General features: G+C 39.2%; 4 protein-coding genes across 4 annotated transcripts; all 4 read left to right on the plus strand.

Annotated features, from left to right (window-relative positions):
- Nucleotides 1-2,505: 2,505 nt before the first annotated feature.
- Nucleotides 2,506-3,326, plus strand: LOC125087276 (keratin-associated protein 1-1-like). Its single transcript, XM_047707445.1, has one exon. It carries the CDS (start codon nucleotides 2,531-2,533, stop codon nucleotides 3,047-3,049), a length of 519 nt encoding a protein of 172 aa, XP_047563401.1. The 5' UTR covers nucleotides 2,506-2,530; the 3' UTR covers nucleotides 3,050-3,326.
- A 5,109-nt stretch (nucleotides 3,327-8,435) lies between these two features.
- On the plus strand, nucleotides 8,436-9,333 carry LOC125087278 (keratin-associated protein 1-1). Its single transcript, XM_047707448.1, has one exon. The coding sequence runs from the start codon at nucleotides 8,466-8,468 to the stop codon at nucleotides 8,952-8,954; it is 489 nt and encodes a 162-aa protein (XP_047563404.1). The 5' UTR covers nucleotides 8,436-8,465; the 3' UTR covers nucleotides 8,955-9,333.
- A 6,312-nt stretch (nucleotides 9,334-15,645) lies between these two features.
- On the plus strand, nucleotides 15,646-16,517 carry LOC125087277 (keratin-associated protein 1-3-like). Its single transcript, XM_047707446.1, has one exon. It carries the CDS (start codon nucleotides 15,676-15,678, stop codon nucleotides 16,192-16,194), a length of 519 nt encoding a protein of 172 aa, XP_047563402.1. The 5' UTR covers nucleotides 15,646-15,675; the 3' UTR covers nucleotides 16,195-16,517.
- Nucleotides 16,518-18,353: 1,836 nt separating this feature from the next.
- LOC125087275 (keratin-associated protein 1-3-like) lies at nucleotides 18,354-19,498 on the plus strand. The gene has a single exon (XM_047707444.1). It carries the CDS (start codon nucleotides 18,382-18,384, stop codon nucleotides 18,898-18,900), a length of 519 nt encoding a protein of 172 aa, XP_047563400.1. The 5' UTR covers nucleotides 18,354-18,381; the 3' UTR covers nucleotides 18,901-19,498.
- The last annotated feature ends 4,626 nt before the right edge of the window (nucleotides 19,499-24,124 follow it).

The following is a 24,124-nucleotide window of genomic DNA, read 5'->3' on the forward strand; positions in this document are numbered from 1 at the left end:
AAAGTTACTACTCCATAGCATTTCTGCTCACTACTAATATTTCTATTCCTGAGCTATTATAAAGTATTTTCTTTTTTTAAGTATTTTCTTAATAGGAGACAAAGAGTTTTAATAATTTATTGATCCTGGAAAACAGCATGATATAAAATAAAATGAACTGATACAGGAGGGAGAGGTAGGAGTTTTATACCCAGCTCTTCTGTTGTGTGCTATGTGAATAAAGCAAGTCACTAACCTCTCCAAAATGCAGTCACTCCTGGACTCAGTAGTATACTAACATCAGCTGATGCCAAGAGGAAATTAAAAGCAGTCTGTACCACAACATCAGTGTTCCAACTTAAAACTATGAGGATGGATGATAATATATTTGACTCTTTCCCTTGATTCATCCCTCCTATCAATACTACAATGATTTGTACACTAGAGCAAGATATGAGACAGATTGAATCTTGCTTTCTGTACAACCCTTTACTGCTATGTGCATAAATGATGATTTAATAAACATTTGCTACTTATAAAAACAATGATGTCAGTTTTTTTTTAATGATGTCAGTTTCTATAACTATACAATCAAATGTTTGGACAAGGTGATTTATTAATTTTTTTTATCTCTGATATTTAATGAATCCTTCAACCACTTTTTAACTTCATACCTATAGTTATGGTTATCATATGACGTGAACATCTTTCTTGACAGTGGCATGAATCACATCCTAATGTAATTCTATCACTGCACAAACCAATTCTTCCACCTCATAAATAACTATGTGCTCCTATTCAAGATTGGAAGGGAAGAATAAACCTAACCACAAGTAGCAATAATATGCTCTTTTTGGTCACCACTTTTTTTTTTCATTTCCCCCCATGTAACCCTACACATTCGTCTTTTGACAACAAATTCTTTCTTTTGACAACCACCAAAATTGTTTCAAATTTATTTTCCTGAAATTTACATCAAAATTTCTGGTTATGTACTCTGTAAATGGAGCAAATCATTTACCTCTCCAAATTATAGCCATTCCTAGATTTAACAGTATTCTAACATTGACTGAAGCTCAGGGAAAATTAAAAGTGGTCCATACCACAACATCAATCCCTTTACACTTATATCTTAAGGATATTTAATCTCTTTGCACTTATATCTATTGAATGATATTTGATCATTCATTTCCTACCCTGCCTTATACACTGTAATCCAGAAAAAGTATCTCCTAACTCCTGCTTTTTCTTTTATTGATTCCCCTTCATAAAATCAATTGTCATGCTCTTTGGCCTAATATCATTTCACAGGGCACATGGTATAGTTACATAAAATAAAAATCCCACCTTTAAGAAATACTGTCTAGGGGTGCCTGGGTGGCTCAGTGGGTTAAGCCTCTGTCTTCAGCTCAAGTCATGATCTCAGGGTCCTGGGATGGAGCCCCACATGGGGTCTCTGCTCAGTGGGGAGCCTACTTCCCCTCCTCTCTCTGCCTGCCTCTCTGCCTACTTGTGATCTCTCTGTCAAATAAATAAATAAAATCTTTTAAAAAAATACCATCTAGATAATCTACATAGCAGTGATTTTTACCTTTCATAGAGAAATACAAATTACACTTGAAATTTTGTGTGATATTTTCCTAATTATTGGCTATGAATTTTAACCTTTTAAATTCATGCTAATAAAATATCCACAATAAATTGGAACAGAGCCATTTTTGTTCTACAGATCTTCTTCAGTGATATATTCTGATGTCTAAATGTGTGAAGTTCAGGAGAGATCATGGAAATTGGAGAGGTCCAATTCCTGGAAAAAAATCTATGAATTTCTATGAATGTGAAGTTTATCAGAGTTTTTATCTGGCTGACTGTAGGGACTATAATCTTATTAATTAAAAAATACAAAGACAGGGGCACCTGGGTGGCTCAGAGGGTTGAGCCTCTGCCTTCAGCTCAGGTCATGGTCTCAGGGTCCTGGGATCGAGTCCCACATCGGGCTCTCTGCTCAGCGGGAGCCTGCTTCTTTCTCTCCCTCTGCCTGTCATTTCCTCTGTGCTCTCTCTTTCTGGCAAATAAATAAAATCTTTAAAAAAAAAAATACAAAGACAGTCTTACATAAAAGACAATCAGTTGTTAATAATTTTCCTCTGGAGACTTGAGTCTGGTGAATATGACCTTAAAAATTCACATCATCTTATGAGTGAGAGTCACTTTGTCAGGTGATATGATCGTAAATGCAGAATGGAAGCTGAGACTTGAGGAGAAATTATAGCATTGTTTGGAAATGAAACGACATTTCTACCAAGGACAAAAACACTTAGTGAGCATTAGCTGAGCAATAAGGAAAAACCAATCTGGGATGCATTTAAAATAACTCAATATTTGAACAATCAAAGGACTCTGGAAAAGCTTGTTTAAAGAGTAACAAGATAAAAATGCTGCCCATCACAAACACAGGAACTGGCCAAGACCTATAAAAGGCCCAAGTGAAATAAGCAGTTCTAACCCAGAAACTCCACCAAGCAAACCAACTCTCAATCGAGCTCCTGACATGGCCTGCTGCTCCACTAGCTTCTGTGGATTTCCCACCTGCACCACCAGTGGGAACTGTGGCTCCAGCTGCCGCCAGCCCAGCTGTTGCCAGACCAGCTGCTGCCAGACCAGCTGCTGCCAGCCCAGCTGTTGCCAGACCAGCTGCTGCCAGCCAACCTGCTGCCAGACCAGCTGTTGCCAGACCAGCTCCTGTCAGCCAACCTGCTGCCAGACCAGCTGCTGCCAGCCCAGCTGCTGTGGAACCAGCTGTGGCACTGGTGGTGGCCAGGAGGGTGGCTGCGGAGCTGTGAGCTGCCGAGTCAGGTGGTGCCGCCCTGACTGCCGCGTGGAGGACACCTGCCTGCCCCCCTGCTGCGTGGTGAGCTGCACGCCCCCAACCTGCTGCCAGCTGCACCATGCCCAGGCCCCCTGCTGCCGCCCATCCTACTGTGGACAGTCCTGCTGCCGCCCAGCCTGCTGCTGTTACTGCTGCCAGCCCAGCTGCTGCCAGCCCACCTGCTGCCAGCCCACCTGCTGAATACCTTCTAAAGGAATCCTGAGAAACTGGCACTTCAAAACGAGCCAATGTAGAGTCCCAACAAACTTCTGAGCTCCAATACTCATAACCCAGCTTGCGAACTCTTGTCACACGGCTACATAATTTTCCTGAAATGTGAATTTATAATCAAAAACCAAAAATATTTCATAAACCTGGATATGAATAGAAGTCCAGCAAGGTTAAGAGGAATATGTAAAACTTTACTATAAATATCATCTGAAATAGTTCAACAGCTCATTAGATTTGGGATTTAATAAAATTTTATTCTTCAGTGATGAAGTCATGGTTGGAGCTTTCTTTTCATTGGAATTTTTTATTGCTATCGGGGTACTTGGATTTCTCAAAATCTTACTAACTGTGGTATGGCAGTATGGTTGGTCTTTATTTTTGTCCTTTTATAAAGGTCTTTAAAAGATGGTTTTCCTTTGTTTTAACATTAAATGGCCCAATATTCTGCAGCCAAAATGTATGATTAAAAGAATCTATCAGTATTTAGAAATTATTTTCCAAGGTCCTCACATGTGCAACCGGTGGGCTAGGTGTTCCAGAAGATCAACTTTACAAAAAAGAATTTTTATGTCATTTAGCTTCTTGAGGTGTTACCAAATCTATTCATTTCATTCACATATGACTCTGTGTACAATTCTTTGAATTACCAAGGGTATAAAAGGGTAATACATAATTGGAAAGACAATAAACACAAGATTTCGAAATATCAGCATAAAATGTAAAGACATCCCGAGTCCTTGTCCCCACTCTGTAACTAAGAATCCATGGATTCTTGAGCAAGACCCTTTGCTTGCCTGAGCACCAGTTTAGAAAGCCTGGAAAATGAAAGAACTGACTTCCATTGCTTACAACATCTCTCCCAGGCATTGGACAGATTATTTCCTAAACAGGCAATGAACTGACAGACTCTTCAGACGCACAACAGGGAAAAAGTGTTCAATGGTCAAATACGTTGCATATATTTTCACCATCTTGAAGGTTTACAAAGCACATTAGAACATTAAAGAAAGCTCTATAACTATTACTCCCAAACTGATTTAGAGAATCTTCCACTCATTTGTTACCAACTGACATCCTGTAACACTAGTATTCCTCAAAATATACTTTGGAAAATGTTGAAAGGGAATTCCAACTAATGTTTCTATAACATCTATATAGTTGTTTCATGTATTGTTAAGTAGAAAATAAATATTCACTACAGGAATGGATTTAAAGGAGCACAATCCTGGCATTCACCATGCCCATTCTTATTCTAATCTCCAGACAGAGTTCTAGAATGAAGCAAGGATAAAATTAAAAAAAAAAAAAACACGTAATAAGAACTTCCCTTTTAATGGATAAAATCTTTGATTTTAAAATCAAAGTGGTGGGCACCTGGGTGGCTCAGTTGGTTAAGCAACTGCCTTCCCAGGATCAAGTCCCACATCAGGCCCTCTGCTCATCAGGGAGCTGGCTTCTCCCTCTGCCCCTCACCCCTTTCATGCTCTCTCTCTCTCTCTCTCTCTCTAACAAATAAAATCTTAAAAAAAAAAATCAAAGTGGTAAACCAGTGGCTGGAGATAAAGGGGGATGGGGAGTGATTACTCAAGATTATTAGGGATTCTTCTAAGGCAATGAAAAAGCTTCTAAACTAGAGACAGGAATGGTGGTTGTAAAACATTATGGATGCACTAAAGGCCACTCAATTGTACATTTTTTTAAAGATTTTATTTATTTATTTATTTGACAGACAGCGATCACAAGTAGACAGAGAGGCAGGCAGAGAGAGGAGGAAGCAGGCTCCCCGCTGAGCAGAGAGCCCAATGTGGGGCTCGATACCAGAACCCTGGGATCCTGACCTAAGCCAAAGGCAGAGGCTTTAACCCATTGAGCCACCCAGGCGCCCCTCAATTGTACATTTTAAAATGGTTTAATATATGTTATGTGAATTTCACCTCAACTCAAAAACTAAGTCAAAGGGATGCTGTCTCCACTAGCACGACTTCACCAGAATTAGAAAAAGTCACCCCCTTTAGGTAGACACAGTCTGAAGAATACACAGCTTACTAAGCTTGCGCATCTTTTTGTGAAGAAGATTCTCCAACCTCTGAGTGGACAGAGCCCCCCAACAGGGGAAACCTACATATTCATACACAATGTGTCTAAAACTTGTTCAATATTGTGCCCCTCATAAACCACTCTCTTATCTTCCAACAGATTAGGAAGACTTAGGTTTGATGTACCTTTGATTTAGAAGGCTTCAGGTTAGACCCAAAAGAGCCAGGTTGACATTCAGAGAAAAAATCTTATTATTTGATTTAGAATAAAAAGTTGGGCATGTTCAACTCTTTGGTATATCAACCACGTCTTATCACTCAGGAACCTAAATAAGGCAGAGGCAGCAGGGCGCCTGGGTGGCTCAGTGGGTTAAGCCGCTGCCTTCGGCTCAGGTCATGATCTCAGGGTCCTGGGATCGAGGCCCGCATCGGGCTCTCTGCTCAGCAGGGAGCCTGCTTCCCTCTCTCTCTCTCTCTGCCTGCCTCTCCATCTGCTTGTGATCTCTCTCTGTCAAATAAATAAATAAAAATCTTTAAAAAATTAAAAAAAAAATAATAAGGCAGAGGCAGCTGAATTAAAGAACTAGTAAAATGGACTTTAAGGAATTGAGAGACACCCCAAAATTACAGTAAAAAACCCAGAACCTTGATCTCTTAAAGAAAAATAACTCAAATATTAGTATCTATAAACAGAAGGTAAATATTCAATAATAAGAGACAAACACATCCTTTCTCCAAATGGTACTATTGGGTCTGGGCCCCATTGCTTAAATGAAGTAATGAAAACCAAAGAGAATATGCATAGTAATAAAATACTTTTTTAAATGTAAAGTTCCTGGCATTCTTTTCTCAAAGAAGACCACAGATGGAGATTTCCAGCCTTTAAACAAGTCTGAAAAATCTACACAGCGAAACATCACAAAGGACCATAACTTCTTACTCCATTTGTATAAGAACCAATCAAGAAGAAATAGATTTAAGTGGTAGAAGGAAGTAATTTTTATTTTCTTGACTTACTTAGGGAAGATAAGAGAATATTCAGATTAGTCTATGGCAGAAGAACAGAATTCTCAAATTTAAGTGTCATACCTTATGTGATGGATTAATCTTATGTAACAACTTGACTGGCTTAAGGAATCCCCAGATAGCTGGTAGAACATTTTTCCTGTGTGTCTGTGAACGTGTTTACAGAAGGAATTAGTATATGAATCTGTAGAATGAGTAAAGAACCTGGGCCTTCAGCAATGTGGGTGGGTATCATCCAATCCTTTGAGACCCCAAATAGAACAAAAAGGCAGAGAATGAGTCAACTGTTCTGTGGCCTAAGCTGGACATCCATCTTCTCCTGCCCTCAGACTTCAGTGCTCTTGGTGGACTTCTCAGGTTCCCTATTTGTGTGAACCAATCCTTCACAATAAATCTCTTCCTACATATTTTTATATTTATCCTACTGGTTCTATTTCTCTGGAGAACTCCAGCTAAAACACCTAATAATTCTCTGAGGGTAACAAAAGACCAGAAACATGAAAACTGAGTTAAGTTTTGCACCAAGGGAGATGCTATAAACAGTGCCACACCAGAAAAGCCAGAAATGGAGACCTAAAAGACAACACCACTATGTCCAGTGCCCTTACCAGGAGGTATTTCAACTCCTCAAACATCTGAATTTTTGCAATTTATGTTTTTATTATTTATCATTTGTCAAAATAAAAGATTCTACTGAATTTAAATATGAATGAAGTAGCTCTGGGAGATTGTAATGGTGATAAATCTACATGTTTCAAACATCCAAGGTTAAAAAAAAAATCAGCTTATCAAAGAATCTGTGTGATAGATTTGCTTAAGGAGAGGAGGCAAAAAATTCACATACCTTTTAACTCACATTTGATGTGGGATTTGAAAACGTCTTAATTCTGATTTGAGAAGAGTTATGATCTTAACTCAAAGCTGTCATTTCTAGAGAAGCAGAATTAAAACTTGGTATTCTGATTCAAACTCTGTATGGTTTTAACTTCCATTTCCCTACAATATAATCCATACTCAGTGAAAGCCAGGTCACCTTTCATTGTACCTACACAAAAGCTTCATCTTCACCCTCATCAGTTGTCTCATTCAAATTATATTAACTTTCAACGAGTTGGAATAGTTCCTAATATGTACAGTAAACTGCAAGCCGCCGATCTAACACACCATAGTGTGTCATGTGCTCCAGTGTTAATACACTGTCATTTTTATGCAGTTAAGGATATTTAAATCTAGAAGACATCTTAATACCAAAGTTTAGATGAAGTCTCAAGTCAAGGGATTAACCTTTTTAAAAGCACTTGAGATTTTTCTCGAAACGTGCTTATTATGGAGTTAAAAAAAAAACACCAAAATTTTCCAGATAAGTCCTAATAAATAGTGTTATTCCTCATCCAAAGCTCTGCCTTTCTTCCCTGGACTCTAAAAAGTTTGAAAGTGAACAAATTTTTACATCTTTCTTTTACCCTTTGATTTTCTCTACAACAATTGCTTACATGGAAAACAGAGTACTGACTGCAGTGGTTGAATAGAGTTCAGTCTAGAGTCAGATGATGTAGATTCAAATTCCAAATTCACCACTTGCTGCTGTGAACCTGTGCAAGAGACGTAAATCTGCTTGAGGCTCAGTTTCCTTACTTGGATGATGGAAGTAGCTATAGGCATGGCTCATATGACTGCAGTAAAAATTAAATGAACTGATACATGCAAAGCAGTCAGAACCATTTGAGCTCCAAAGCGCTCCAGAAATTGTGATTAGTAACAATTCATTTCAATTCATTAGTAACAATTCAACATTTCTCAGTCCCCCAAAAAAGCATCCCTTTCTGGCCAGCTAGATCACTTTGCTTCATAAATCGAAGATGAAAAAGATAAAGAGGCAGTAGTTCATATTGGAACCACATTGCTGGGAATTAAACTGTCATGTGAGACCCAAGAGTGCGATTATCAGAGTCAACACTGAGTAATACGACACTCCTTAAAGGTGAGGCATCAATTATTCTTAGGGTAATCACCAAATTTTAACAAATATGGGGCATTATGTGTTATGTACCCAGGGAACACCAATGACTACTTGACTGTGGTAAAGAATCTTAATTGAAGACCAAATAAAATGAACTTATAAAAGCTTTCAGAAGTTGAACAAATAACTCAGGAATAGGGCAATTATTATTCAGAGACAGATTATTTATATACAAACAAGGAAGAGATTTTGAGAATTATGTAAATCATAGCTAGTCAAGGCTTATAAAAGGCCTGATGTGGAAGTCACCACCAAAACTCAAAAACTTCTCTTAGCAACCCAACTCTCAACCCAAGTCCTGACCATGGCCTGCTGCTCCACTAGCTTCTGTGGATTTCCCACCTGCACCACCAGTGGGAACTGTGGCTCCAGCTGCTGCCAACCCAGCTGTTGCCAGACCAGCTGCTGCCAGCCCAGCTGTTGCCAGACCAGCTGCTGCCAGCCCAGCTGTTGCCAGACCAGCTCCTGTCAGCCAACCTGCTGCCAGACCAGCTCCTGCCAGCCCAGCTGCTGTGGAACCAGCTGTGGCACTGGTGGTGGCCAGGAGGGTGGCTGCGGAGCTGTGAGCTGCCGAGTCAGGTGGTGCCGCCCTGACTGCCGCGTGGAGGACACCTGCCTGCCCCCCTGCTGCGTGGTGAGCTGCACGCCCCCAACCTGCTGCCAGCTGCACCATGCCCAGGCCCCCTGCTGCCGCCCATCCTACTGTGGACAGTCCTGCTGCCGCCCAGCCTGCTGCTGTTACTGCTGCCAGCCCAGCTGCTGCCAGCCCAGCTGCTGCCAGCCCACCTGCTAAAAGCAAGCCTGCTAATTTCTGATTTGAAGCTTCAACCTCCAAATCAATTCATGAACTAATTATCTCTTCTACCACCCATGGATGACTAACAAATTCTTGAATTTTTATTTGGTTTTTGTTGTGGGGGATACCAAATATTTGGGCCTCACAGACCTATCTAATTCCATTCAATTCCAGAAAGACCTTGATCACCGCAATGACGTTGCCAAAATACGAATTTAACTCAAGAAATTGCTTCAACACACATTTGAATCTACTCTGTGACTCAGTGTCACCGATGCCACAGAAGAATCATCTGTCCTATATTTACCTCCTATACTCCACCTTTCTGCAAACTGCACTTTTTATGAAAGGGGAATAATATACCAACGCCTATTAAATTATATCTATTTGGTGCAGCAAACATATCTCTTTCTCTTCATTGAGTGTGTTCGTGATACCTATTTCATAAAAAGTCACAAAAGATTTTAGTCTGCCTTTGCTATACCACAATGGTTTCTAGGAAATTTTACCAGATCTAACGGAGGTTAATCCCCAGAGAAAGATAGAGCAAAGGCAGTTATAAAGGGCCTCAGAAGTGGCACAGGCTCTATTTCCATATCCTGACCTCATAAAGTACTTTTATAACCAGAAAGTTATAGAAGCCAGGAACTCTGCATCCAGAGCCAGAATATGATGTATTTTTTTAAGTCTGTTAAAGGAATGCTCTTTCAGGCAATCTTCAAACCATGGGAATATAAGGTTAATATATTACACTCTTCCATTTATACATAGCTTTGCAGAGTAAAGCAAGAAAGCGACAAGTTGCACAAGGCTCTCTGAGGAAATATGCTTTTGGTTAGATGGAGGATTTTACTTTTCCCATTTCTAAACTGAAAGTGAAGATAATAATGTAACTAATTTGGTTTAAAATTTCCACTTAGAAATACATGTATTTATTATATATACACATGTATGCATACATAATACACAACGAATGAAAAAAATACATACAATGAACTTATACATATTTATTTATTTATTTGACAGAGAGGGAGAGCACAAGAAAGGGGAGCAGCAAGCAGAGAGAGAAGGAGAAGCAGGCTCCCAGCCTGATGTAGGCCTCGATCCCAGGACCCCGGGATCATGACCCAAGCTCAGAACAGACACTAACCCGGCACACCAGAATGCACACAGATTTAAACACAGCATTAGGAAATACTTCATGAATCTGGGTAGTTTTCAGACAAGGATCAAGATTAATTTGTGTTTTCTTGGACTCAGAACTGGAGGGAGCCAGGGGCTCCTGGTTGGCTCAGTCAGTTGAGCAACCGATTCTTGGTTTCAGCTCAGGTTGTGATCTCGGGGTCATGGGACTAAACTCTGGGCTTAGCTCAGAGTCTACATAGGCCTCTTTCTCCCTCTCCTTTGGCCCCTCCGCCTTGCTTCTTCTCTCCCTCTCTCTCTTCCCCTCTTCCCTTCCACCTCTCCCTCTAAAATAAATAAATCTTTAAAAAAAAAAAAAAAAAGAACTGGAGGGAGCTGAAGATAATTCTTTTTCATTAAAAATATTGCTTTGGTTAATGGGGTGCTTGGGTGGCTCAGTCCTTAAGTGGCTGCCTTCACCTCAGGTCATGATCCCAGGGTATGGGGACTGAGCCCCGTATTGGGCTCCCTGCTAGACAGGAAGCCTGCTTCTCCCTCTCCCACTCCCCCTGCTTGTGTTCCCTCTCTCGTTGTGTCTCACTCTGTCAAATGAATAAATAAAATCTTAAAAAAATATATTACTTTGGTGAAGATTACAATACTTTATTCATTAAAGAGTTAATGAAAGTCAAGATATTAGAAAGCATGAGTAAAAGATAACATGTAAGCAAAGAATCAGTTTCCCCAACATTTCTTCTAGAGACCTGATCCAACCCAGAAGACACCCTTGAACAACAGAACAAAAATGGAAACATATTTTGTCCTCTTGTTTCTTTAACTACTGACCACGTTCAGGTATTACTACCTAAGAGCTCCTGCTGAGAAAAAAGTATAAAATAAAATGACAGGTGACTTGGGTAAAATGCAAATTTGGCTACTTATCATTACAATACACTGCCAATCATTCATTCCTTCCTTGCTTCAACAAGGCTTTACAGAGTGCCTATATTCAAGATTGTGCAGAAGGCACTATGTAGAATACCGAAATGAATCAGACATAGCAGATCATGCCCTTAAGGAATGAATGATCTGGAAGAGCAATTATACAATTTTAGCCCTGGAGTGTCTGAGAGATCATCTCATTTTACAGATGAATAAAACAGTGTTCAGGGGGATTAAGTATTCTGAGGTCACAGAATACACTTTCTGGTAGAACCTGTTTGAGAAGCCTGTTTAGTTCTATTAGCTTAATTTAGTTCTCATAATCACCTAAAGCTGGACTCCTTTAAAGTCCCTTTTAGCTTAAAATTCTATGATCTCTTTAATTCAAAAGCACAAACAAAAATATTTGTGGATTTGTCAATAGGGGGATGACTGAATAGACTGTGGTATGATCAAACTCTGGAATAGTGCATAGCTATTTAAAAGAATAACTAATACATATGGGATAGGCTAAAAAATTAGATAAGCTAGATAAAATGGATAAATTCCTAGAATCACATAATGTATCAAAACTGAATCATGGGGGCGCCTGGGTGGCTCAGTGGGTTAGGCCGCTGCCTTCGGCTCAGGTCATGATCCCAGGTCCTGGGTTCGAGCCCCACATCGGGCTTTCTGCTCAGCGGGAAGCCTGCTTCCCTCTCTCTCTCTGCCTGCCTCTCTGCCTACTTGTGATTTCTCTCTGTCAAATAAATAAATAAAATCTTTAAAAAAAAAAAAACTGAATCATGAAGAAATAGAAAATCTAAACAGATTTAGTGAGGAGATTAAATCAGTAATAAAAAAACCTCCCAACAAATAAAATCCCAGTACCAGAAGCTTCACTGGTAAATTTCACCAAACATTTAAAGAAAAGTTAAAAATCAATCATCCTCTAACTCTTCTAACAAATTAAAGAGGGAACACTTCCAAACTCACTCTATGAGGCTAGCATTACCCTGATACCAAAGCCAAAGACACTACAGAAGATAAAACTAGAGACCAATATCCCTGATGAATATTGATACAATAGTCCTCAATAAAATACCACCAAACAGAATTCAACAGTACATTGAAAAGATTACATACCACGACCTAGTGGGATTTTATCCTAGAATGCAAGGATGATTCAACAGACAAAAAAAAAAAAAAAAAAAAAAAATCAATGAATATAATACATCACATAACAGAACAAAGGGGGGAAAACACATGATTATCTCAATAGATGGAGAAAGAGTGATGAAGTTCAACATGCTTTCATAATTAAAAAAAAAAACAGAAAACAAAAACACTCAACAAACTAGGAATAGAAGCAAAGTACATCAGCCTGGTAAAAGCCATATATGAAAACCCACACTAATATCATACACAGTGGTAAAAGACTGAAAGCTTTTCCTCTAAGATTAAGAAAAAGAGAAGGGTGCCCACTTTTATCTATTCTATTTCTCATCGTACTGGAAGTCCCAGCTAAAGCAATTAGACAAGAAAAAGAAGTAAACAGCATCCAAATAAGATAAAAGTAAAACCGTCTCTACTTGCAGATGACATGATATGATATATAGAAAACCCCAAAGACTCCACCAGAAAGAAAGAAAGAAAGAAAGAAGAAAATGTTTAGAACTAATCAACAAAGTCAGTAGAGTTGCAAAATATTAAAAAAATCAGCTGCATTTCTATATACTAACAACAATCTATAAGAGAAAAATTAAGGGGGGCCTGGGTGGCTTAGTTAAGTGTCAAATTCTTGATTTTGGCTCAGGTCATGATCTCAGGGTCGTGAGACTGAGCCTTACATCAGGCCCCACAAGGGCATGAAGCTTGCCTAAGTTTCTCTCTGGCTCCCTCTCCCTTTCTCTGCTGCTCTCCCTCTCATTCTCTTTCTCCAAAAATAATAAAAATAATAATAATAATAAAGATAAATCAAAAAAAAGAAAGAAAATTTAAGAAAACAATTCCATTTATAATAGCATCAAAAAAGAATAAAATACTTAGGAGTAAATTTAACCAAGGAGATGAAAGATCTGTATACTGAAAACTAAAAGACATTGTTGAAAGAAATTAAAGAAGGTACAAAAAAATGAAAAGGTATTCCATGCTCATGAATTAGGAGAATCAGTACTGTTAAAATGTCATACTACTCAAAGCAATTTACAGATTCACTACAATCCCTACAAAAATTCCAATGGTATTTTTCACAGAAATAGAAAAAATAATCTGAAAATCTGTATGGAACTACAAAAGACTCTCAATAGCCAAATCAATCTTGAGAAAGAGGCACACAGCTGGAGGCATCATACTTCCTGATTTCAACTAGATTACAAAGCTATAGTAATCAAAACAGCGTGGTACTGGCATAAAGGCAGTCATATAGACAAATGGAATAAAAGAAAGAGCCTAGAAAGAAACCTTTACATATACATTCAAATAATTTTCAACAGGAGTGTCAAGATCATTCACAAGATCCTTGTGAGAAAGGACAGTCTTTTCAACAAATGGTGCTGGGAAAGTGGATATCCACATGCAAAACAATGAAGGTGGGCTCTTACATCACACCATACACAAAAATTAACTGAAGACAGGTTTTAAAACCTAAAGTTAGGAGATAAAACTGTAAAACTCTTAGAAGAAAACACAGGGAGACATGTGTTTTCCATGACACTGGATTTGGCAGTGATTTCTTGGATATGATACCAAAAACATATAGAACAAAAATTAAAAACACAAATATTGAACTATATCAAAATTAAAAACTTCTGTGCATTGCAGGACCAATGAACAAAATGAAAATTCAATCTAGAGAATGGGACAAAGATTTGCAAATCATATATCTGATAAGAAGCTAATATCTAGAATATATGAAGTCCTACAACTCAACAATTAAAAATTGGGCAAAGGACATGAATGGACATTTCTCCAAAAAAGATAAACAGCCAACAAGCACTTGAAAAAAGGTTTCATATCAACGGTCATTATAAAAATGCAAATCAAAACAACAATGACATATAATCATACCCACTAGAATCCCTACACTCAAAAAACCCAAAGAGTGTTGGCAAGGATGTGAAGAAATTCCACTGTTGGTGGAAATGTGCAGCCACTATGGGAAACAGTATGGCAGTTACCCAAAAAACTGAAAACAGAATTACCATGTGATCTAGCAATTCCACTTCTAGGAATATAGCCAAAAGAATTGAGAGTATGATCTTGAAGAGATATTTGTACACCAACATTCATGGTTATATTAATCATAATACCCAAAAGGTTGGAAACGGGCCCAGTGTCCATCAGTGGATAAACAAATCATGCTGTATACATACAATGGAATATTATTCAGCCTAAAAAAGGAAGGAAATTCTGATACATTCTAAACATGGATGAATCTTGAGGACAGTATGCTAAGTGAAATAAGCCATTCATTAAAAAGATGTATGTATGATTCCACTTATAGGAGACACCTAGTTTGGTCAAATTCATCAATACAAAGAGTGAAAAAGTGGTTATCAAAGGCCTAGGGAGGACAGAATGGAAAGGTTGTTCTTTAACAGACAAAGAGTTTCAGTTTGGGAGGTAAAAAAGAGTTCTAGAGATTGCACACCAATGTGAATGTACTTCACACTAGTGAACAGTACACTTAAATGGTTAAGATGGTAAATTTTATATTATATTATTATAATTAAAACTTTTTAAAAATACATATAGGCCCCAACTTTTACTTAACTAGATGAACAATCTTTCTATCTATCTATCAATGCTGGTTTATGTCTGCAAAAGCAGGGGAAAAGGTGTCAAAGAATATGTATCAACTGTTAATATTTATTATTTCTGAAGTACTAGTTTTGGAAGGGATGGGTGTTTTGGGGAAGAGAGGAAAAATATTAAATTTCTTCATATGCCTGTGTACTTATTTGACTTGTTTAAAACATGTATTCATTACTAGCATACATTTTTAATTAGTAGAGTGAGAAAACAATCTACCAGCAAAAGTCATTAAGGATTTCAACTGGAAATGTATAAAGGTAAAATCCATTGGATGGATAAAGGTAAAAATACTGGTTAGAACTCTTAGTATCCTCTAACTTGCACAGACAGATCCTAGAAAGCCATAGTGCTTTTGGATGCTGATTCATTTAGATAGCTCATGTCTTGATGACACTAATGTTAATCATTCCAAATCTGAACAAATTCTATTTATGAAGTCCTGGTCCCAAGTGACCACTTAGAAAGAAAATGCTCAGTTTAGACAAACTCAGCCTAAAGGTTAACATAGGACAAGTATGACAAAGCAAGCCAGGGTTGGCCCAACTCTAGTCTCTCATATGATTCGCATAAAGAGGTGTTGCTCTGATTGGCTTCCATAATGATCCAGAGGGCAAAGAAGAAATACAATGAGACTTAATTGAATAATGACCAAAGCAGGTTATTGAAATGCTATTAATAACTTTCTAAACAACTCAGGAATCAGCCAATCAGAGACTGACTTTGCAAATTGTATTAAGGAACAATGTTGAATGTCAAGGAAATATGCAGCTCTAGGAAATATATAAAAGGCCAGCTGTAGAAGGTGCAGCCAAAGCTCAAAAACCTCTTAGCAACACAACTCTCATCCCAAGTCCTGACCATGGCCTGCTGCTCCACTAGCTTCTGTGGATTTCCCACCTGCACCACCAGTGGGAACTGTGGCTCCAGCTGCTGCCAACCCAGCTGTTGCCAGACCAGCTGCTGCCAGCCCAGCTGTTGCCAGACCAGCTCCTGTCAGCCAACCTGCTGCCAGACCAGCTGCTGCCAGCCCAGCTGTTGCCAGACCAGCTCCTGTCAGCCAACCTGCTGCCAGACCAGCTCCTGCCAGCCCAGCTGCTGTGGAACCAGCTGTGGCACTGGTGGTGGCCAGGAGGGTGGCTGCGGAGCTGTGAGCTGCCGAGTCAGGTGGTGCCGCCCTGACTGCCGCGTGGAGGACACCTGCCTGCCCCCCTGCTGCGTGGTGAGCTGCACGCCCCCAACCTGCTGCCAGCTGCACCATGCCCAGGCCCCCTGCTGCCGCCCATCCTACTGTGGACAGTCCTGCTGCCGCCCAGCCTGCTGCTGTTACTGCTGCCAGCCCAGCTGCTGCCAGCCCACCTGCTGTGAGCCCACCTGCTAAAGCAAGGCTGCTGATTAAGAAAGAAGGAAAGGAGAAGCTAAGCAAACTGCTCTGATCTCTGAAGAAGTGTTCAATTTTACTCCCATGCTAAGTATCATGATGTTTCTAAGTCACTCAGAAATGAGTCTTAGGACCCTCTTGGATGTGCTGAACTAGCATGCTGAAAGCATGTGTCAATCAAAGTATCTAGATATCCTGCCTTGCTTGAAAAGGCACCAGGGTGGGGTATTTCTTCATTTCAGTGACATCTCTGGTCTCCTCCCTTTCTCTTGATCCCCACTAATTTTCAGACATTTCTCCTTGAATATCCCCTTAATTTCAAATAAAATGTTAAATGTGTAAAGCAAACTGAGTTATTTTCTTCCTTCTACCTCTAAGTTTGTCCACCCTTAGCTGGAATTCAAGAAGAGTGGATTTGCATTTTGATAATAATCCTAAAGCATAAACAGAAACCCTAAACCAGAAATATTAAATACTAATTACATTATGCTGAATCCATCAGTTAATAAAATCCTCCATGCATTTAATAATCTTTATTTATTCAAATACCTAAAATGTTCTAACCTATTATGATTAGGTCTAAGCCAGTAAAATCACTTTTGGCTAAAATTTTCAGGTTGCTCAAATCTATAGGACTTCTACCTAGATATATCTCTACTGTTTTATTCTCTTTACAGTTTATATACTAGATGTTCTCCTTCATGTGTACCTAATATCTAAAGATTATATTACTTAATAAGTAAATTTTAAAATATCGGATTTAGGTTTAATTCCTATGTCGTACCTATTATATTCTTACCACTGGTCCCCAAATTGCTCTCTAGAGTTTCAACTGCTAATACTCACCTTCATTTACTGTGAGTTTGTATAAAATGTATCTCTAATCTAAATGACAGTAGAACAAAGAGCCAGGGAGATACCCTGTGAGTTCTACCATCACCAATGGTCAGACACATGCATTACAAATCTCGAACTCTGTATATTGCATTTTGCAACCCAACTTGAAAGATGTTCTCTTAGGAAATTAACATAAATCTAGAATAAAAAAACACTTTTACCATTTAATTTTTTAATTCCTCATTAAGTATTTTAGTGCAATATATAAAACACAATAGGACAAAATATAGGACACTTCATGAAAAATATTTTCCAAGTTATTTACAAGCTCCCAGAATTTACTTCTATCATTTAACTGGTAGCAATGATAGACCAAAAACATTTGACAATGATAGATCAAATGCATTTCAAAGAATATAGTAGATAGCAGTGCCTTCTTCAAAATGTCCTAACTCCCAGATGTTTTTCCCTGAGCTTTGGTTCAACTTTTCAATGCAGAAAAATATTTCAGGACTTCCTACTCTCTTTTGACAATAACAAGGACTCCTCCACGAGAGGCACTACAGCTTGAAAGTTCTATTAAATTATTTATAATTGGTACATGTGTCCATGAATCATGTCTTTTACTCCACCCATTCAAAATCAGATTTGGTAAGCATTTATTAAAGATCTACCTGAAGCTATGCCCTGTGTGAGATATCTTTATATAAACTATATCACTTGGTTCACAAGAAAAGATTTCTGACCTAGAATATGAATAATATTTACATATTTCAAGTTGATTGAAGTCAGAGGAACTATGATAGTAATTTGATTTAATGTTGGAGTAAATTAGTTGGAAGCTTTTAATTATCTATAACCAAAGGTACTCTTCAATTCAGTGGATGTTCCAATGTCCTACATTCAACAGAATTCAGTCCATACAGCCAAAAGGAAAAAATAATAGTTAAAACTAAGAGCACAATTATCCTTAGCCTTAGAGATATGGACAGAGTGTCACGTGAAATAACCACCTCTACAAAATGAGGGTGTTGACATGGACTAAAATGGAAGAGCTCTTTGAACATGGAAAACCACAAATGTATTCCAAAGAGCAAAGAACCAATATGAGGAGTCCAAATGAAACTATAAAACAAAGTAATTTCTAAACTGCTGCTCATAATAGGTCATAAGTATTTCAATGTAAGCCAATCAGAGGACCAATGAGGAACAAATTTAAACAAAAACAAGGAAGATATGTTAAGAATTTTATAAATAGAAGCTGGCTCAGATATATAAAAGGCCTGTCTGACATAGACTTTACCACCAAAACACCGACAAGCAACCCAACTCTCAACCCAAGTCCTGACCATGGCCTGCTGCTCCACTAGCTTCTGTGGATTTCCCACCTGCACCACCAGTGGGAACTGTGGCTCCAGTTGCTGTCAACCCAGCTGTTGCCAGACCAGCTGCTGCCAGCCCAGCTGTTGCCAGACCAGCTCCTGTCAGCCAACCTGCTGCCAGACCAGCTGCTGCCAGCCCAGCTGTTGCCAGACAAGCTCCTGTCAGCCAACCTGCTGCCAGACCAGCTCCTGCCAGCCCAGCTGCTGTGGAACCAGCTGTGGCACTGGTGGTGGCCAGGAGGGTGGCTGCGGAGCTGTGAGCTGCCGAGTCAGGTGGTGCCGCCCTGACTGCCGCGTGGAGGACACCTGCCTGCCCCCCTGCTGCGTGGTGAGCTGCACGCCCCCAACCTGCTGCCAGCTGCACCATGCCCAGGCCCCCTGCTGCCGCCCATCCTACTGTGGACAGTCCTGCTGCCGCCCAGCCTGCTGCTGTTACTGCTGCCAGCCCAGCTGCTGCCAGCCCACCTGCTGTGAGCCCACCTGCTAAAAGAAAGGCTGCTGATTTCCAGTTGCCCAGAATACAGTATCTCTGAATAGCGTATCTCCTCAACCACCCTGGACCACCACAAGTTCTTAGACTTCCATTTGCGTTTTTGTTATGAGAGCTACCAAGTATATGAGTTTTAGCTGATTTCATTCTGTAGTAGATACCCTGACCATCCACTGCAAACACGGAAATGCTGTGAACCTACCAGCTGACTATCAAAATGCTTTAGATATCTATTTCTGATTTTTTTGCAGGGTTGAAAATTACTGATATACTGTAGAATTAACCCTTGAGAACTACCCACAATGCTAATTCTTCCCTGCCTTATAATCTATTCTTAGCTCTGTTTACCTAGCATTTTTCTAACATCAAAAGCACCAGAATATAGCCAAGTGACTTTTCTCAGTTGTCACCAGAAAGAATGGAAGCTCTTCACCCAACATTCATCCTCTAAGAAGTAGGCTAGACTTTTTCATAGTTCAACATCTGGTTCCATCCCTTTTTTTGCAAGGGGGAGTGGATCATAATGATCTTGCCTGTTGGCTATTTCAATTACATCTGTGATACAGTGTTTTCAGTCATTTCTTTAATAAATATTATAACTGGGCAAACAAACCATAGTCTGTGCGTCTATTTATACATAAAATGGGTTAACTGTGATAATTCATGACTGCCTACTTGAAAGAAATATTTATTTCTTTTTAAAGGAAACTGAAATCATATATAGTGTTATTCATTCATTCATTCTATAAACATTTATTGATCACCACTTCTAAAGCAGGGACTATGGAGATCAGAAAGATGAAAACTTATTTCTTATCCTTGAGAAATTTGCTATCCAGTAAGAAAAAGTATGTGTGAAAATAGCTACATGGGGCACCTGGGTGGCTCAGTGGGTTAAAGCCTCTGCCTTCGGCTCAGGTCATGATCCCAGGGTCCTGGGATCGAGCCCCACATTGGGCTCTCTGCTCAGCAGGGAGCCTGCTTCCCCCGTCTCTCTCTGCCTGCCTCTCTGCCTACTTGTGATCTCTGTCAGTCAAATAAATAAATAAAATATTTTAAAAAGAAGAAGAAGAAAATAGTTACAAACAATTTAACAAGATAAGCTGTATTTTCTTGAGAGTTGGTAGAAAAAAATCTCCATCTTAGGAAGAGGCTTTTGTGGCAATATGCCTCAGCGGTCCAACTTACAATAGGTGCATCACATGTGACGTGCATGTTGGCAAACCCAAAACCCTAAAAGAAGGATGTAAAATAATTACACATGAGACAGAGAGAAGGATTTTTTTTTTAATACTCCAGAAAGGGAGTGAGAAGAAGAAAGAAGAGAGGAGAGACCCAGTCAGGAGGTCATGAATATTATTCTATGACTCCTCCCCTTAAGTTACCAAACTCACACAATCTTTAGGGTAGGTCAACTTTCCTGTGAATACCAGTGGAAGATCTGAATTTCATGTCTGGGTCGATTCAAAGGGAGTTGGAGACAACCCAGGACCCAGACAGAGCAGGGGAAACTACAATAAAGTAATACCACTGCTGTGGAAAGTAGTACTTTGGTTATGTAGACTACAAAGAAGAAGATGGAAGGGCCAGAAACAGGATTTCAAAAGGAAAAGATCACTTTGGGACCAGCAGGGGTTACGTCAGGAGTGGCATCTGGAAAGGCTTCCCAAAGGAGGTAATCTTTGGGGCCCATGAAGATCATTCTAAATGGGAGGAAAAGAGTAAAAAAAAATTTTAAAAAGTTCAAGCTGCACACCATTAGAGTGGCTAAAAATCTAGTGACAACACCAAATGCTGGTGAAATCCTGCTGGAGCAACAAGACTTCTCTCTCACTGCTGGTGGGAATATACAACGGTACAGCCACTTTGGAAGACCGTTGGACTATTTCTTACCAAGTTAAACATAGGCTTATCATACAATCCAGCAATTGTGTTCTTATGTATTTATCCAAATAAGCTGAAGGTTTATCCAATAAGCTGAAATCTTAGAATATAAGAGTAATTATCTACCACTATTTAAACTAATTTAGGTAATGGCTCCAATTGGAGCTTATGTTCCAGATGGAGTGTATTTCATGGAACAAATCAACATAGCCCCAGGCATAGAAGTATGCAGCTTTTGACATGAAAATGCCTTTTTCTCCAAATCAGTTTGCAAGGACAATCAGAAGTAGTTTGCTTTTAACTGGCCTGGCATGACTAACAGTAACTTTACAAATACTGCCTCAAGGCTGTGTCAACTCTCCTGCTTTCTGTCATAATATACTCAGCAGAGATGTTAATCAACTTGATATTCCACACAGCATATCAGTCCACTACAGTGACACTACAGATGACATCATGCTAATTGTTTCTGAGGAGCAGGAAGTAGCAAGTACTTTAGATGTCTTAGTAAACACATGTGAACTCCGGATTGAAGATAAACCCCACAAAAATTAAGGAGGTTCCCACCTCAGTGAAACTTCTTGGAGTCAAACTGTCTAGAACATGTTGAGATCTCCTTTTTAGGATGAAAGAAAAACTGCTGTCCCTTGAACTGTCTTCGGCTGGGAAAAAGCACAACTCTTGGTGGGCTTTATTGGATTCTGAATTCAATATATACTCTATTTGAGTGTACTAGTGTAACCCATTTATTGACAACCTGAAAAAGGACCACTATGGATTCAAGACCTTTCAGAAATGAAGATTTAAATCATTCCCTATCAGATAAAGAACCTCAACCAACTCAAGTCCTGACTGAGCATAAAAAAAAAAACATAAAACAGGTAGAGGAGGGAGAGAGTTACAAGTATCAACTACAATCTTGTGACCAATTACAAGGATTATAGAAACTATGTGTATTTGCTTCCTTATTTTTCTTCTCCTTTCTCCTTCCCTTGTTTAGTGCCATATGCTATACACAGACTAAACTTCAAGTGAACTCAATTTCATTTAATATTCTATCAGTTCTGTGAAACAGACAGTTATCTTGGTTTTGTAAGATAAGTAAATTAAATTTGAAAGAGGTTAAACAAACTGAAGCCAGGATCTCAAAGAGACAGGTGTACTCCCATGTTTATTACAACATTATTCACATATCTAAAACATGGAAGCAAAGTAAGTATCCAACAATGAATGATGGATAAAGAAAATATGGTATTTACATACAATGAGATATTACCCAACTTTAAAAAAGAAGGTAAATTGTATTGTTTCCAACAACATGGATGATTATGCTAATATAAGTAAACCAGATGCAGAACAAATCCTAGAGGATGCCACTTATATGAGAAACTAAAATAGTCAAACTCATAGAAACAGAGAAAAGAATGGTGGTTACTGATGTGGAGTAAAAAAGCAAAAACAAACAAACAAACAAACAAACAAACAAAAACAAATTAAATCTCCTTACAATTTACAGCCCATCAACAAGTATTTGATACGGCAGAGTGAACGTTCTCCAGGAACTCAACTGCTTCACCATTAATACTTTGCAAAAGGCAAAAGACAACTTTAGCTTGACATTAGCTAGACCTCCAGGATCCTATAAAAATCCCTTTGGAAACTTCCTTTATCTCTACCCTGACCCAAGATATATGTTAGCAATCATCCTCCAAGCATATGGTCCACAGATATTCACCTGAAGCATCTCATGACTAAGGTTTTACTAGACAGTAGTAAATGGAGTTTTCCTAACAACTGCTAGTCCCTCAGGGTCCTGGAAACCTTGCTTGCAAGTTCCTTAGAGACTCAGACTAACCCAACCCCCTCCCAACTTGAAAGTATAAAATTAACCATTCTTCACAACCCCAGTACAGCTCTTTCTGCCCACAGGTCCTGTCCCTGTGCTTTAATAAAACTACCCTTTTTGCACCAAAGATGTCTCAAGAATTCTTTCTTGTTTGCCCCTGGACCCCAATATTTCACATCTGTTACCAGAGGTTCAGGAGTGGGGAGAATTGAGAAGGTAATGGTCAAAGGGTACAAAGCTTCAGTTATGTAAAATGAGTAAGTCTTAGAGTTCTACTGTGTACCACAGGGTCTATAGTTAACAATACTGCAATGTATACTTCAAAATTTGCTAAAAAGATGTATATTGTGTTCTTATCACCAAAAAAAAGAGGAAAATGAGAAAAAAAAGAAGAGGAAACTTTCCAAGTTTATGGCATTGATTATGCTGTTTCACTGGCCATATACTTACCTCCAAACTCATCAAGTTATTTACATTAAACTTGGTTTTTTGTATGTCAATCATATCTCAAAGTGGTTTTTTAATGACTAAAGAAAATTAAATAGCTTGCTTATAGTCACACAGCTCACAAAGAAAAACTAAAATATGAACCCAACTCTGACTCCAAAACTCATAATGAGACAATGACATTAAGGAACTGGAAATAAAGAATGGTGTGGGAAGGTAGATGATTTATCTTTTACTTTATTTAAAATCAAATAATTGACATACAGCATATTATTAGTTTCAGGGGTAGAGTTTAGTGATTCATCAGTTGTATACAACACCCAGTGCTCTTTACATCATGTGCCCTCCTTAATAATGCCCAACACCCAGTTACCCCATTTCCTCCTACCCACCTCCCCTCCAGCAACCGTCACAATTTGTTTCCTATAGTTTAGAGTCTCTTATGGTTTGTCTCCCTCGCTGATATCGGTGGTTCAGCTGATTTAAAGATGCCTATTTGGGAAGCTCTGGGCTTTCAGAGTAAGCTCCTCTGTACCAGGTGCTAAGATACTGTCCCAGCTGCATGCCCTCCCTGCTGTTATCAGCCCTGTGATGCTCTGCAAACCACTTTGTCAGGCTTTGCCACTAGGGGGTGACAGAGGAAAGCTGCAAAGCTGAAGAGGAAGAAGGCACGTGCTCCTTCCTTTTTGCTTCCTTCTGCTTAATTGGGACTTCCTGAATGCTGACAATTCCCAGGAGTCTCTCCCAGTAATACCTGTTCACTCCAGCAGCCCCAGATCCTTCCCCGAAAAGCACCTAAATCCAGTCTGCGATATTCTCAACACTTGGAGAAACTGCCTCACAGCACACCCCACTCAAAGTCACCAGCTAGCCAGTTTTCCTGAAACATCTGATTCTCAGGACAACCCCCTCTCTAAATTTCTAAGTGTTAATTCCCTCCCTTTTCCCTTGAAAGAAACTATCTTTCCCAGGGTTTTCTGTAGTTCCTACATTTGTAACATCTCAGTATCCCCTTTTAACCCTTTCATTTTTTTAAGAGCTTAG

This window comes from Lutra lutra, chromosome 16 (genome assembly GCF_902655055.1).
Source record: "Lutra lutra chromosome 16, mLutLut1.2, whole genome shotgun sequence".
NCBI lineage: Eukaryota > Metazoa > Chordata > Mammalia > Carnivora > Mustelidae > Lutra > Lutra lutra.

Excerpts from the sequence above, each read along its gene's own strand:
- LOC125087276 (XM_047707445.1), top strand. The coding sequence starts at position 2,531 with ATGGCCTGCTGCTCCACTAGCTTCTGTGGATTTCCCACCTGCACCACC.
- LOC125087277 (XM_047707446.1), top strand. The coding sequence starts at position 15,676 with ATGGCCTGCTGCTCCACTAGCTTCTGTGGATTTCCCACCTGCACCACC.
- LOC125087278 (XM_047707448.1), top strand. The coding sequence starts at position 8,466 with ATGGCCTGCTGCTCCACTAGCTTCTGTGGATTTCCCACCTGCACCACC.
- LOC125087275 (XM_047707444.1), top strand. The coding sequence starts at position 18,382 with ATGGCCTGCTGCTCCACTAGCTTCTGTGGATTTCCCACCTGCACCACC.